Source organism: Saccostrea cucullata, unplaced genomic scaffold (genome assembly GCF_032062105.1).
Source record: "Saccostrea cucullata isolate Sc308-1 unplaced genomic scaffold, CSIRO_AGI_Scuc_v1 ctg165, whole genome shotgun sequence".
NCBI lineage: Eukaryota > Metazoa > Mollusca > Bivalvia > Ostreida > Ostreidae > Saccostrea > Saccostrea cuccullata.
Window position 1 is genome coordinate 78,905 of NW_026932023.1, and position 14,732 is coordinate 93,636.

The following is a 14,732-nucleotide window of genomic DNA, read 5'->3' on the forward strand; positions in this document are numbered from 1 at the left end:
AAAATGTGAAAAGTATAAAGACAGACAACAGTTGATCAGAAAAACTCGCTTGAGCTTTCAGCTCAGGTAGGATAAAAATGTTTTGAAAATAGCTTCTTTGATCAATGTCTTTGAATTTTTCATACATAAACATGGAGCTGTTCTCCCAAATCCCCAAAATTTGGTGTTCATATCCTGTAATTACTTTTCTGCAGTATATAACAACGACAGATATTGAAAACAAAGAAATAAATTTGCAACCTTTCAGGGTCAAATCACAAAAATTTTAAACTTTGATCCGAGTTCTCTACAATTCAGGTGTCATAAAGACGTGTAAATTACCCAAAAGCACTGTAGTGTAGTGGACTGTCATAAAGACGTGTAAATTACCCAAAAGCACTGTAGTGTAGTGGACTATCATAAAGACGTGTAAATTACCCAAAAGCACTGTAGTGTAGTGGACTGTCATAAAGACGTGTAAATTACCCAAAAGCACTGTAGTGTAGTGGACTGTCATCTTCGGAATCTTTCAGGTTCGGGCTTGCTTTGTTTTCTAACAAGAATTTGACAACATCCACATAACCTTCATAACATGCAATCTGTAGTGCTGTTTTACCCTCAAGTTTTTGATCCACCTGTGAAATTTAGTATAAAGGAATGTAAATCATACATGACTGTACAGGCCTTAATCAACTAAACATGAAGAATACCCATCTACTTGTCATTATATCCAACCTTTGTATCAAGTTTGTCAATTATTAACTGAAATCTAAAGTTTCAAAATTTGATGTGAAGAATAGCAACAAGATAGCTGAATTTTGACTTGAATATCACATGGCCATCTTTGTAGTGCAGAGGAATCAGCACTGATAAATTAATTGTAGTGGATTTATTTCAAACTTCCAAATCGGATTTAAAGAGTGTGTTTACACTAAGTTAGTTCTCATATAAAACTTTAATCCCAGTTGTGGACCCTCCTTATGATTTGAACAAAACTGAATTATACTAACTAAGGATGCTTACATATTCCTTTGACTATTAACTGTGTTTTTCCTTACAAATTTAAACTTTCACTGTGGTCCCCTCCTACCCCCTGGGGTCATGACTTGAACAAATATGAAACTCCGTAATCGTATGAATGCTTCCACATCCCTTGAATCTATACTACCTGTGGATGTTTCAGACTGAGTTTCATCTTTCCTGCCTCAGTGGTTCTTGAGAAGATTTTAAAAGATGCCATTAATTTTGGAATATGACAATGCCCTTCATTTGAATAAATTTTTTGCACCCTTTACATGTCAAGGATGCTCTGTGCCAAGTTTGATTGAAATTGGTACTGTGGTTCTAAAGAATGTGGAAAATGTGAAAAGTTAACAGACAGACAGAATACATACAAGATCAGAAAATCTGACTTGAGCTTTCAGCTCAGGTGAGCTAAAAACTTTACTTCCTATAAATTTTATTTAAAACTTTAATCCCCCATTGTGGCCCCACCTTATCCCAGGGGGCATGATTTTAAACAAAGAACAGGGTTCACTTATAGCCCTTTTTGGCCCTGTGAATTTCTGAAAAACTGAAACTGCTTAATATTAGTTAACAATGCATTAAATATCTTTTAGACCTTTGTTGATTGCATATATCTATCAAAAATGAAGTAATTTTCTGGCTAGTCAATTAATGCATTATGACGCCATGAAATGCGTCAATTTCCTCATATTCTGAAAAAGTCTTCAAAAACTGCCAATTTTTAAAGCATTTTTCAATATTTAATATAGAGTGCAACCTCTGATCTAAAATGTGCAACTTGTAAATGATAGAACTATTGCTGAGGATTACAAAACATGTTTTATTTTTTAGATCAGAGGGTGTGCTCATATTATTTTTCTTCTTGGAAAGTACGCAAATATACCTGTTTATATTAAAATTCAAGAACATTGCAATTCAATAAAGCCCAGGGTTCTCCATCGTTCAAAATTTTACTGTGTTGCATAGTTTACTCGAAGCACTAAAATTTCGCAGTATTTTTGCGATCAAATTCGCAACTGAATAACTATTCATTATAATTAATAAAGAATACATGAACACACTTTTTTAAAAATCGCTAATTCTTTACACAAATGGTATGGTCGTATATATTGATAAAAGTAAAAAAACACTTTCTGAAAAGCAGAGGAAATTCTGGTCGATATAGTCGAACAACTGAACATTTTTGAAAGTAAATTTGCCATGATTAGGCCAAAAAAAAATTAATCAATAGTTTCTCGGGCACCACCGCATCAGTTCAAAAACGGCCACATTGATCAATTTTATTGACATATTGGAATGGACAACAATAGTTATCAATCAAATCTCAGAACCTATCAATTCATATAAATAGAATTCCTATGAAATTCTACCCAATCATTACCTTATCTGGGAAATTTTTAACAATTTCCTTGACAGCTTGAAGGTCCCCCTGTCCTGCGGCCTGTACAATACTGATTGTCCCTGCAGCATGTCCAGGCATTCCCCTTAGCATGTCTACAAACAACTGAGCAATGGCTTCTGCTACATCTACAACAAAAAGATGTCATTCATACACCATTATAAAGTCAATTAAATGAATAATTAGTTCTAGGACCAAAAATGCTGCAGGTGGGTTTTCTCTTTTTATGCCCCCATAAAAGAAGTTTCTGTGGTATGTAGTTTTTGCCCTGTCTGTCCGTCTATCTAGCTATCTGTTTGTCTGCAAAAACTGCACATAACTTTTGAGTTGATGGGGCTATGGCTTTCATATTTCACAGTGTATTCCATGTGAAAAGACCTTGCTTTGGGTATCACCAAATTTGACCTATTGACCTAGGAATTTGACATACTTAAAAAAAACTCACACTTTTACTTTGGCCCTAACTTTTAAACTGTGGGTACTAGCCTAAGGTTATTCATACTTCTCATATGTATTCTGTGACAAGACCTTTCATTAAATTCTAACAACTTTGACCTTGACCTTGGTAGATTGACCTACTTTTCAAAAATTTTACCTTTGCCTGAAATTTTAGATGGTAAGGGCTAGGGCTTTCATATTTCACAGATGTAATCCTTGTGACATGACCTTTCCTAGGATACCAACAACTTTGACCCTTTGGTCTTGACCTAGTAGTTTGACCTACTTTAAAAAAAAACTTTAACTTTGGCCATAACGTTTTAATGGTAAGGGCTAAGGCTTTCATACTTCACATATATAATCCTTGTGACAAGACCTTTGATTGAATTCCAACAACTTTGACCCATTGACTTTGACCTATTTTTAAAAAAACTTTAACCTTGGCCATAACTTTTGAACAGTTAAAGTTAGGGCTATCATACTTCAAATACAAGGGTTGTCCAAAAAGTTCATGGACAATGACGTTTTTGTGAAAATAAATGGTTCTATACAAATCTGTTGTATATCAAAATATTTCTTGCGAAAAAACAAGTCAGAGTGATTTAAATCTTATTGATGGAACGTAATATTTTTGTAAAAATCGGGGTCTTTAAAGATTGCAGATAGTGCACACTGACCATGCAAGGTTAAAATGACATAAAATCTGATATACAGTGTTTGGATTAAAGTGATTATTTTCTACATAAAACAAGTCAAAACTTAATAAAAATTTTATGTTACACAAATATAGAGGCTATAATCATTTTATAATGTTTTATGTATCGCTTATTGTATAGACAATGCAAATACTAAACAAAAACCCTAACAAACACGTTACTTTTTGACACAAAAAGTAACGTCGGCAGTACGAACTGGGCAACATCTGGTCAAAAAAATATGTTTTAATACAGTTGAAACGAAGTAAGAGACAAAATATTTGTTAAAACAATTCAAAACTAGAACTGTCCAATAGGGACAAATACCCCCGCTGGGTTTTTCAGAGTAGGTGCCAATTCAGAAATATTTTATGGATCTAGTAAGAGGTGTTCACTATTGTCTAATAAAGTGCCCCGCCACAGCATGATACCCCCATCAAATATTGTTCGATAATCATAAATTGGTTAGGGTGCAAGAAAATCAAGTAACCTTGATTAACAGATTGACACAGATTTCAATGATCTAATTTCCATTTCTTATCATGCTTAAAATATTGTACATACATCTCTAAGAGACTTACAGTGTAGGGATTAATTAAAACAAATAATACATCATATAATTCTAAACTGGCTGTGTTAGAGCTTAACAAATATCCATCTGCAGCTTTCAATTGTTTATTGCATATTTTATGAAATAATGGAAATGCTACAGTTTAATAAAACAAGAGGCCCAAGGGCCACATCGCTCACCTGAGCACATCTACTAGGAAAAAGCACATATCAGATAAAAACTGAAAGTTTACTGGAGACATGACTGCAACTTTGGGTGTCAAATATATAAAAATCTACACTATGAGGATGATTCCATATAAATAGGAAAATATCACTAATCATTTTATACTTGAAAAGAAGATTTTAAAAGGTTTCCCTATATATCCTTATGTACAACTTTGGTCAGCCATTTTGGGCCCAAAACTAGCCCCAGAGGTCATGATTTAAACAAGCTTGAATCTTCACTCACTGAGGATGATTCCACATAAGTTTCTCTTTCCTAACACAAAGGTTATTGAGAAGAAGATTTTTAAAGAATTTTCCTATATATTTCTATATAAAACTTTGGTCGGCCATTTTGGCCCCACCCTTGTCCCGGAGGTCATGATTTAAACAAACTTGAATCTACAATACCTGAGGATGATTCCACATGAGTTTCATCTTTTCTGGCATAGTGGTTCTTGAGAAGAAGATTTTTAAAGAATTTTTCTATATATTCCTATGTAAAACTTTATGTCAGCCATTTTGGCCCCACCCTAGCCCCAGGGGTCATGATTTGAACAAACTTGAATCTACACTACCTGAGGATAATTTCATTTAATAAGTTTCATATTTCATTTCTCAATGATTTTTAAAAGAAAATTTTTAAAAGATTTTCCTATATATTCCTATGTAAAACAACTATATTGGCCCCACCCTAGCCCCATTTTTAAGCAATTATGAAATCCACACTTAAAATTCCACATGAGTTTCATCTTTCCTGGCCCAGTGGTTCTTAAAAAGATTTTAAAAGATTTGTTCTATGCATTTCTATGTAACTTTGTTCGGCCATTTTGGCACCACCCTAGCCCCGGGGGTCATGATTGGAACAAACTTGAATCTACACTACCTGAGGATGATTCCACATGAGTTTCATTTTTCCAATTCCAGTGGTTCTTGACAAAGATTTTTAAAAGATTTTTCCTATATATTCCTATGTAAAACTTTGGTCGGCCATTTTGGCCCCACCCTAGCCCCTGTAAAATGATTTGAACAAACTTGAATCTACACTACCTGAGGATGATTCCACATGAGTTGCATCTTTCCTGGCCCAGTGGTAGAAGAAGATTTTCAAAGATTTTTTCCTATATATTCCTATGTAAAACTTTGGTATGCCATTTTGGCCCCACCCTAGCCCCGGAGGTCATGATTTGAACAAACTTGAATCTACACTACCTGAGGATGATTCCACATGAGTTTCATCTTTCCTGGCTCAGTGGTTCTTGAGAAGAAGATTTTTCAAAAATGCTATTAATTTTTCACTAATTCATAATTATCTCCCCTTGGAAGAGGGCGTGGCCCTTCATTTGAACAATCTTGAATCCCCTTCAAATATATTTGTGCCAAGTTTGGTTGAAATTGGCCCAGTGGTTCTTGAGAAGAAGATGAAAATGTAAAAAGTTTACAACGACAACAACGACGACAAACGACAACGACAACGACAGACGACGGACAAATTTTGATCAGAAAAGCTCACTTGAGCCTTCGGCTCAGGTGAGCTAAAAAATCAAAAATTAATTATTCTTTAGACTATAAAATTCTAAGTGAGACATGACTGCAATTTGTTGCAAATATATAAAAATTGAAATGTAATTTTTTTTTTAATGAACACATGTATAATTAATTTTAATTATATTATTCAATACTAATTCAGTTTTAATCATACACTAAAACATCAATTTGTTTTAATTACATTACACCAATTGAAAGAGTGTGAACTACAGCCATCAAGAACTCTTAATTAACACAAGCAACTATAAGGCCTTTTTTTTTTTGCCCAACTCCCAAGAGATAAATTAAGATAACACAGCATGATGCTCTTGTTAGTTAACTCCCGACAATGAACTCATTAATTTCTCTCTAATTTGACATGCACATTTCTGCTATCAAAATTTCTCCTTGACCAGTGCTTGATAATTATGCCCATGGGACAAACTGAATTCCTTTCAAATCATTAACATTTGTTACAGAATTTGCTGTAAAGTATATGATAAAAAATAAGCTTTTACTTAATTTAGCATTTTTTAATAAGGATACAACTATATTTTTACATTTTTTAGGATTATGAAATTTAAAATTTTAAAGACTTATTTTTTTTTTAAAAATCACTTAAATTAAAGGTCACAGTGACCTTGAAATAGGTCGTGACACACCGTCTACCCAAGATGCATAAATTGTCCAAGTTTGATGATTGTAAGTCTAATAGTTTTCTAGTTATGAGCCAAACAAAATCACAAAATAAAAAGGAAAAAATGCCTGTAAAATGCAGAAAAATCATCCAATCATGATGAAAATCCCAGGTGCACACCTTCATATGGTAAATAATAAGTGTATAAATTTTCAGTCAAATCCATCCAACAGTTTCTGAGAAACGGTCTGGACAAAATCTTGTCTACAGACAGACGGACAGACAGACAGACATGGTGATTCCAATATACCCCCCTAAACTTCGTTTGCGGGGGTATAATTATTGAAATATATTTAGTGTATTGATTTGAGGTTGGCATTTCAATAGAGTGTACAGATTCAAAGACACTACAAGAATTTAAAAACACAAGTAATTTACTATTTATTGCTAGCATTTGGAAGTGTGTTGCCCCTTAAAACAGAAATGTAGTGTAGTGTGTCCATGAACATGTGTTAGGTCTAAATCCAAATATTAAGTCTCTATCTTTCATGGTTCAAAAGTTATGGGGAAGGTTAAAGTTTGCAGATAAAAAGACAAAAACAATATATGCCCCGGATCTATCAATCCGGGTGCATAAAATTCAAATCATTCTGACTTGGTTTTTCATAAGAAATAATTTGGTATACAATAGATGCATACAGAACTATTTATTTTAACAAAAACGTCATTGTCCAAGATCTTTTTGGACAACCCTCGTATGTAATCCTTGTGACAAAACCGTTCTTTAGAAACCAACAACTGTGACCCTTTGACCTTGACCTAGGGGTTTGACCTACTTTTGAAAAACTTTAACCTTGGCCATAACTTTTGAACAGGTGGTACTAGGGCTTTCAGATTTCACAATTTTTTTGCTTGTGAGAAGACCTTACTTTGGGAACAAACATACTTGATTTGCATTTGAGAAAGTTTCACCTTTGCTATGTTGCCATAAGGGAGCATCAGTATTTCACAAACACATCTTGTTTTTTGCAAATGACGAAACCAGCAACACAATTTTCTAATTTGAAATCATGTTATTACTTGATACTCAGTTGCCATTTAATGAAAAAATGTTATTTAGACAAAACTTTCAAAAGAAAAGTTTATTGATTGCTATCAGGGAATATGATTTTTCAATTGAGGAATACACCAATTCAAGTCAAACATAGGTAATCAAAGATTATGAAGCTCACATTGACGAATCTTATCAGTAAAAGTAATGTAACTCTCATATCACATTTTCTTAATAGTTAGAATTTATCTTGACAATAATATTCAAGCAAGTTCTGTTTAAATAGGCCTTAAAGTTCACTGGGGATTGACCTGTTAGCCGAGTCCCAATACGGATTTCCATTTCACACCTGTATGAATCCGTATTAGGTCACTAACTGACTGTGTAACGAATTTATCCCGCTGAAGACCTTTTTCAATATAAAAAAAATATTTGTGCATATTATGAAAATATTAGTTTTAATCCAATAACAATCAACATAAAATATCGTTACGGTAACAAGAAATTTAACTACACTACCTACGTTAACCGTTTCTTAGTCGCCATTTTTATTTACAATAACAACGCTTCGAACGGAATCGCGTGCCCCATTTTCATATTACGCCTCGACGGAGACGTAATATGGAAACGGAGACGTAATACGGAAAATTTCAGGGCGTCATGTGATTAGCTTTTATCCAATCAGTAATCGACAAATTTTTCTGAAGCGGGATAATATAAAGTCCAGAAATTATTCATTTATTTGTTCAATATTTCAAATTACAATTATAGAAAGTATAAAAAATGTTGTAAAAGGTGAAAAGAACAACGTCTTACCATCCAAACATGATTAATTCTATGCACATAAAAATTTCAAAAAAGTTAAATTTTGTTATTCTAGCATATTTTTAAGTAATATGACGGTTGATCCAAAAGTAATGTCACAACTTTGATAAAATTGCTATAAATCGACATAAAGCAACAAAATTATACATGGTGGAAGCATTATTTCAAATCAGACCTGAAAAATTCAAAGGAATATGATGTATACTTTCCAAAATATCGGATTTTAAACATTGTGCGTTTATGGTAGTCACCGCACCTAAATATAACGCCATATGACGGATACGCACCGTCATACTTTTAAGTGTTTCCCCTTCGTTTCATTAAAACAATATGAAACAATTAAAACACTTTCACCAGTTTCACTTTTTTGAAGAGTTCTTGGTACAACTAGGAGACTTATTGTTCACAGAACAATAAGAGGTCTTTCCACCTTTTTTGAATTTCAAATTTGTTATATATCTGCCTCCTTAAAATTAAATTCCATGAAAAAGAAACCAAAATGGTCTTAAAGCATAGAAAAAATGGAAATAAAAAAATTGGAATGACCTTGACCTTGAGAAAATGTTCAAGGTCAAAGGTCAAGGTTCACAATGCAAATGACCCCATGCTTCTACGACTTATAGCTTTCAAGTTATAATGTTTAATAGTAAGTACAAAGAAGTTAAAGGGCAATAATTCATATAAGGGGTAATCAGATCCTTTCGCACCTATACAGTGAAGTTAGGCCTTTAGACCCTTAAGACATCAGTGAAGGTTTGGTGTCTCTACGGTGTATAATTTCGGAGGAGTAGCGATAACAAGGTTTTTCGCACAAGGGGCAATAACTTTTAAAAGGGTCAATCCTAGGGGACAAGAACAAAATATTTAAAAGAGTATTAAGAGTGCATGTTAAAGAGAGAAGATAGATAGTATATGTTTAAGGATATAAGAGCTATTGAAAGAAATTTATTCCTCATATTTGGAATGACCTTGACCTTTGACATTGAAATAAATTTGAAGTTCAAAGGTCAATGAATCTTATGCACTTAGACCCATGTCTCTATCACTTCTCGTTTTGAAAATTTTCAATTATTTCTAAAATTAAAAAAGTTTCAGGGGCAATAACTCAATGAAGGGGTCACCAAAAATTTTCGCAATGAATAGATTCCAGAGTCCTCTTAATTAGTAGAAGACTTTAGTGAAAGTTTCATATTTCTACGGTTTACGGTTTCGAAGGAGTAGCGATAACAAGCATTTCTTGCGAAAGGGGCAATAACTTCGAAAGCGGTCAACGATGAAACATGGGGGGTCGTTTTTCGAAATAACTTTTGATATCCAATATCATGAACTATAAAGTTTTTCGATAAGTCTTGCGGTTTCAAAAGTCCGGGAAGAAAAATAATAATAAACATAAGCATTTCAAGAGGTCTTTCCACAGAAAGGTGGAAAGACCTAATTATACACTCAATCATTTCATAATTAAGCCCTCTGTCAAAATTTTTTGAACGGTAGCAAAGACAAACTTAAAAATTCGCATAATATGCATGTCACTCTATACGTCTGTCTTTTTTTACGTCAGACACCATTGAACGTTTCCGTCCGATCTCCTATCTTTCGGTCTTTTTGTCCTCTGCTGATCATTCAGTGACCAATCACCCGCCCAAAATTGCTGAACCCATCTATGAAGATGTCTCTTACTTACATTCTTTATTCTGTAGTCTGATTAACTAACGAAACTGTCGCTTGTGATGATTCCCATATTTTAAAGAAACAAATGCATTACAACTCGTCGAGCCGGTTTTTCGCATTTCGAGAATCCCGTTCAATTCAACGGAGTAAAACAATGTTTATTATCACTAATACCAATGCCATTCTATAATCTTTAAATAAAGACTAGAAAATGACGAGAATTGCGCCTTTTAAACAATTGAGAGATTAAGTGCTTTTTTAGAATCTTTTTAATGTGTTTGTCTTTTTCATTCTAAAAAAAATACACTTTAAAACGTGACATTCCGTTGTGACGCGGCGACACCCCCTATGCTCTATGATTTAAACATCTATAAAATAAATTCAAATAAACATTATTAAATTAAAATTTCAATGTTAATTAGATTTATATCTGTGCATCTTTTGGTATATTGTTTTTGATAATATGACGCCAAATATAAAAGATATGGACACTGTGACATTACTTTTGGATCAACCCTCGTATAATGACAATTCATTAAAAATCATTGTAAAAATTGATAGTAAAAATATCATGATATTATCGTGATACTTTGAGAAAAAATCGTGATATATAACGATAAGAAATTTTTGGCAATACCCATCCTTAGTCTATCCCTAGATGCATCATTCATGCAAGTTTGGTTTGGGTAGGGCTTATATAGTTACTTGGGAATGGACCTGCTCCAAAATTTTAACCTATTCACTCATCTGGAAAATGCAAGTCACATCCAGCATCCGAAGCAAGTCCGGTAGTGTCCATCCCTACACGTATCATCCATGCAAGTTTGGTCCAGGTAGGGCTTATAGTTACTTGAGAATGGACCTGCTCCTAAAACTTTAACGGGGATGTTGACGCTAACGCCCGGGGTATAGCATAAGCTCATCTCGATTTTGTTGAGGTGAGCTAAAAAGTCTTCAAGTTGAAAATCTCTTGAAATGGGCAAGATTCTATATACTGTTAACTGTTATGTTCTATTTAAAATATTTGAATGAACAAAATCTGTTACTGAATGGGAAAAAATACATTAGCATTTGTCTTATTTACCATTTGAAGGAGCATCAATGGATTCTGTATCAGAGTCTACACATTCAGCAGCTGGAATGGCTGGGATTTCTTTAGCTACGGCTGCATTCTCTACTGGCATGATACAGACTGGACTAAATATCCAGGTCCTTTCTTCTATCTTCACTCGGATATCCCCATCCTGGTCGATCTTTACAATGCGACCATTTTTACCAAGAGCCTGTAATATGTTGCTTTTATGGTATTATTACTGCATGACTGCAAAAGGCAGGATAACGCATGGACTTTAAAATAAAAATCACATTTGAAGTATAAAAGGCAGAGAGTTTAAAAAATGTAAATATAAGCAATGAATCATAATTTATCATTATTATCAAATTTTTATAACGTGCTAACAAGCAATGCTATGGATTGAAAATTAGGGTTAAAAAACTATTATGCCTGTAAATTAAATAATAAACTGATTCATCAGAATTTCAAAAATGCAATCAACTGCTTGAATTATATCAGAAATCGACTGATTTTTTTATCAAAATCGATGATTGGAACACCACTACGCATTACTCATTTTGCACACACACCCTCACAATGACAATTGCAGGAATTAATCTAGGATTTTGGGGAAACTACCCTTTTGGAGAAATTGGGAAAATCAGCCAGGGTCTGCAAACCATTTAAGCGAGTGCAGGGCAAGCCCTTCTAGGGGGCCAACTGAATTTCAGCGTTTTTAAGACCAATTAAAGCACATAAAGTAGCAAAGTAAAAGCATATTTCTTGTATAGTGAAAAAATTCACTTTAAATTTTCAGTTTTTATGAAGGAAAAAAATATTTGAGATTATTAGTATTTTAAGGGGAATATTTTACTCATTAAAAAAGGGAAAATTAGATCTTCAGGGGATATTTTCTCTGGGGAAAAAAACACCGAATATTGGTAGTAAATATGCCCTAGATTAATCCCTGGTATTTAAATATTACTTTAAAACAGTGATCAGACGCAAGTTAGAGCTCATAGCTTCCCTCTCTGAGAACAACACAGCAGTGTCTTACCGGCCTCATGTCATCATAGTGACTTACAAACCTCATGTCACTGTTCAGTGACTTACCAGCCTCATGTCATTGTTCAGTGTCTTACCAGTCTCATGTCATTGTTCAGTGTCTTACTGGCCTCATTTCATCGTTCAGTGTCTTACCGGCCTCATGTCATCATTCAATGACTTACAAACCTCATGTCATTGTTTGGTGTCTCATTGTTCAGACTGTTCAGTGTCTTACCGGCCTCATCTCATCGTTCAGTGTCATACCCGCATCATGTTATTCTACAGTGTCTTACTGGCCTCCTGTCATCATTCAGTGTCTTACCCATCTAATGTCATTGTTCAGTGACTTACCAGCCTCATGTCATCGTTCAGTGTCTTACCGGCCTCATGTCATAGTTCAGCATCTTACCGGCCTCATGTCATCGTTCAGTGTCTTACCGGCCTCATGTCATCTTTCAGTGACTTACCGGCCTCATGTCATTGTTTGGTGTCTCATTGTTCAGTGCCTAATGTCATAGTTCAGTGTCTTACTGGCCTCACGTCATTGTTCAGTGACTTACCGGCCTCATGTCATCGTTCCAGCCTCCATGGCCCTCCTGTAAATCCTTCACCACATTGTAGGCAGACAATACTTTTACAGCCTCTCCCTGAGTAAATGTATGGATCTACAAGCACACACAAAATCAAAATAAAACCTCTTTATAAAACCACTTTATATTTGTTGGTTTTATATACCAGTATATTCATCAAATTAATGAACTGGATTGAACAGAGTAGATTATAATTGCCTATGATCATTCTCTCCATAGGTCATAGGTCACTCAATGAATAAAATCAGTATGTAGTAAAGACAATCTTCCATTATATTTCTTCATTCATTGTGTATCTTGACATCCATTTCCATGAAGTTTGGTTTAAGTAAGACTGATAGTTTCTTGGGAAAGGAGATGCCCAAAAACTTAAAACCAGGGACTCATCTTAAATATTAGGTCAGATACAGCATCTGAAGCAAGTCTGGCAGTATCCATCCCTAGATAAAACATCATTGCAAATTTGGTTTAAGTCTGACTTATAGTAACATGTACCTGGGAATTGACTAGCTCAAATCCTGAAAATTTCTCCCAAACTTAAAGCTGTTTTTCAATGTGCAGCAAATGCCACAACCTCTGATCCAAAATGTCTGTTATATTTAAAATTCAAGAACTGAGAGATTCATCAGATTACATGTATAATCAATGATTTATATTTTGGAGGTGAGCTCATGTTTGAATTTTTTTTGAAAAGGTACTCAACTACACCAATTTTCTTCAAAATTCAAAAACAATGGAATTTCCCAAAGCCTGTTTTCCAATACCTCAGCTCTTAAACTATTTCATAGGAATTAAAGCATAAAATCTTGATTGATGTTTGAAATGAGACATTAGGACTTGGTCAGTTAACTGGAATATGGGCAGGATCATTTTAAAGATAGCTTAAAGTGAATGTAGCTCTTACAGTCTGAAAGTGATATTAAATAATAAAGTCTGTATTACAGTATATCAACCCTTTCTCTCTTTCCAACAGCAGATGTATGAATTGAAAATCCTACATTTTTCAATAAGAGGCCCATGGGCCACATCGCTCACCTGAGAAACTTTGGCCATGCTGTTCTTTAACAGATTTCCCCCATTTGTAATACCAGTTGTGACCACGTCCTATCCCCAGAGATCATGATTTGGACAATTTAGAATCTACACTACCCCAAGATGCTTTCACATGAGTTTCAGCTTTCTGGCCCAATGGTTCTTGAAAAGAAGATTTTCAAAGATTTTTCCATAAATATTTTAATGTAAAACTTGGATTCCCCATTATGGCCCACGCTACCCCCAGGGGTCATGATTTGGACAATTTAGAATCTACATTATTCCAAGATTCTTCCACATAAGTTTAAGCTTTTCTGGCCCAGTGGTTCTTGAGAAGATTTTAAAAGTTTTTTCCTATATATTTCTATGTAAAACTTGAATTCCTTATTGTAGTCCCACCCTACCCCTGGGGGTCTTGATTTGAAAAATTAAAATCTACACTACCCTAGGATGCTTCCACATAAGTTTCAGCTTTTCTGGCCCAGTGGTTCTTGAGAAGATTTTTTAATGGCCCAAACCCTATGTTTGTATTTTCTTGATTATCTCGACTTGGCCCTTGATTTTAACAATTTAAATTCCCCTTTACCCAAGGATGCTTAGTACCAAGTTTGGTTGAAATTGACCCAGCGGTTCTTGAGAAGAATTTGAAAATGTGAAGAAAAGTTTACAGACAGACAACGGACAACGGGTGATCAGAAAAGCTCACTTGAGCTTTTAGCTCAGGTGAACTTAAAACATATGGTAACTTTTATGTTTAAATGAATAAAAATTAAGATACTAACTCTGGTTAATGCAGCTCTGTTGATACTCCAAATGCTACTGTCTTCATATTGTACTCGACAAGTCTTCCCTTGAAACAAAATTTGTACAATAGTTCCAAGCTGTCCAATACACTGAAAACAAAGAGAAAGGGAAGATAATCACAACATCTTCTTGTGAACTTATACACAATGACAAGTCCATGGACCAGAGAGTTCCCTTGGATTACTT

General features: G+C 34.4%; 1 protein-coding gene across 1 annotated transcript in view; it reads right to left on the reverse strand.

Moving 5' to 3' along the window:
- Positions 1-14,732, reverse strand: part of LOC134234275 (E3 ubiquitin-protein ligase MIB2-like) — a 54,894-nt gene that overhangs the window by 21,586 nt on the left and 18,576 nt on the right. The window contains exons 7-11 of the mRNA XM_062716325.1: positions 14,525-14,635; positions 12,681-12,785; positions 11,104-11,302; positions 2,387-2,532; positions 466-614 (exon numbers count right to left, since the gene is read on the reverse strand). Of these exons, the coding sequence (XP_062572309.1) occupies positions 466-614; positions 2,387-2,532; positions 11,104-11,302; positions 12,681-12,785; positions 14,525-14,635 (710 nt within the window). The remainder of the gene's footprint in view (positions 1-465; positions 615-2,386; positions 2,533-11,103; positions 11,303-12,680; positions 12,786-14,524; positions 14,636-14,732) is intronic.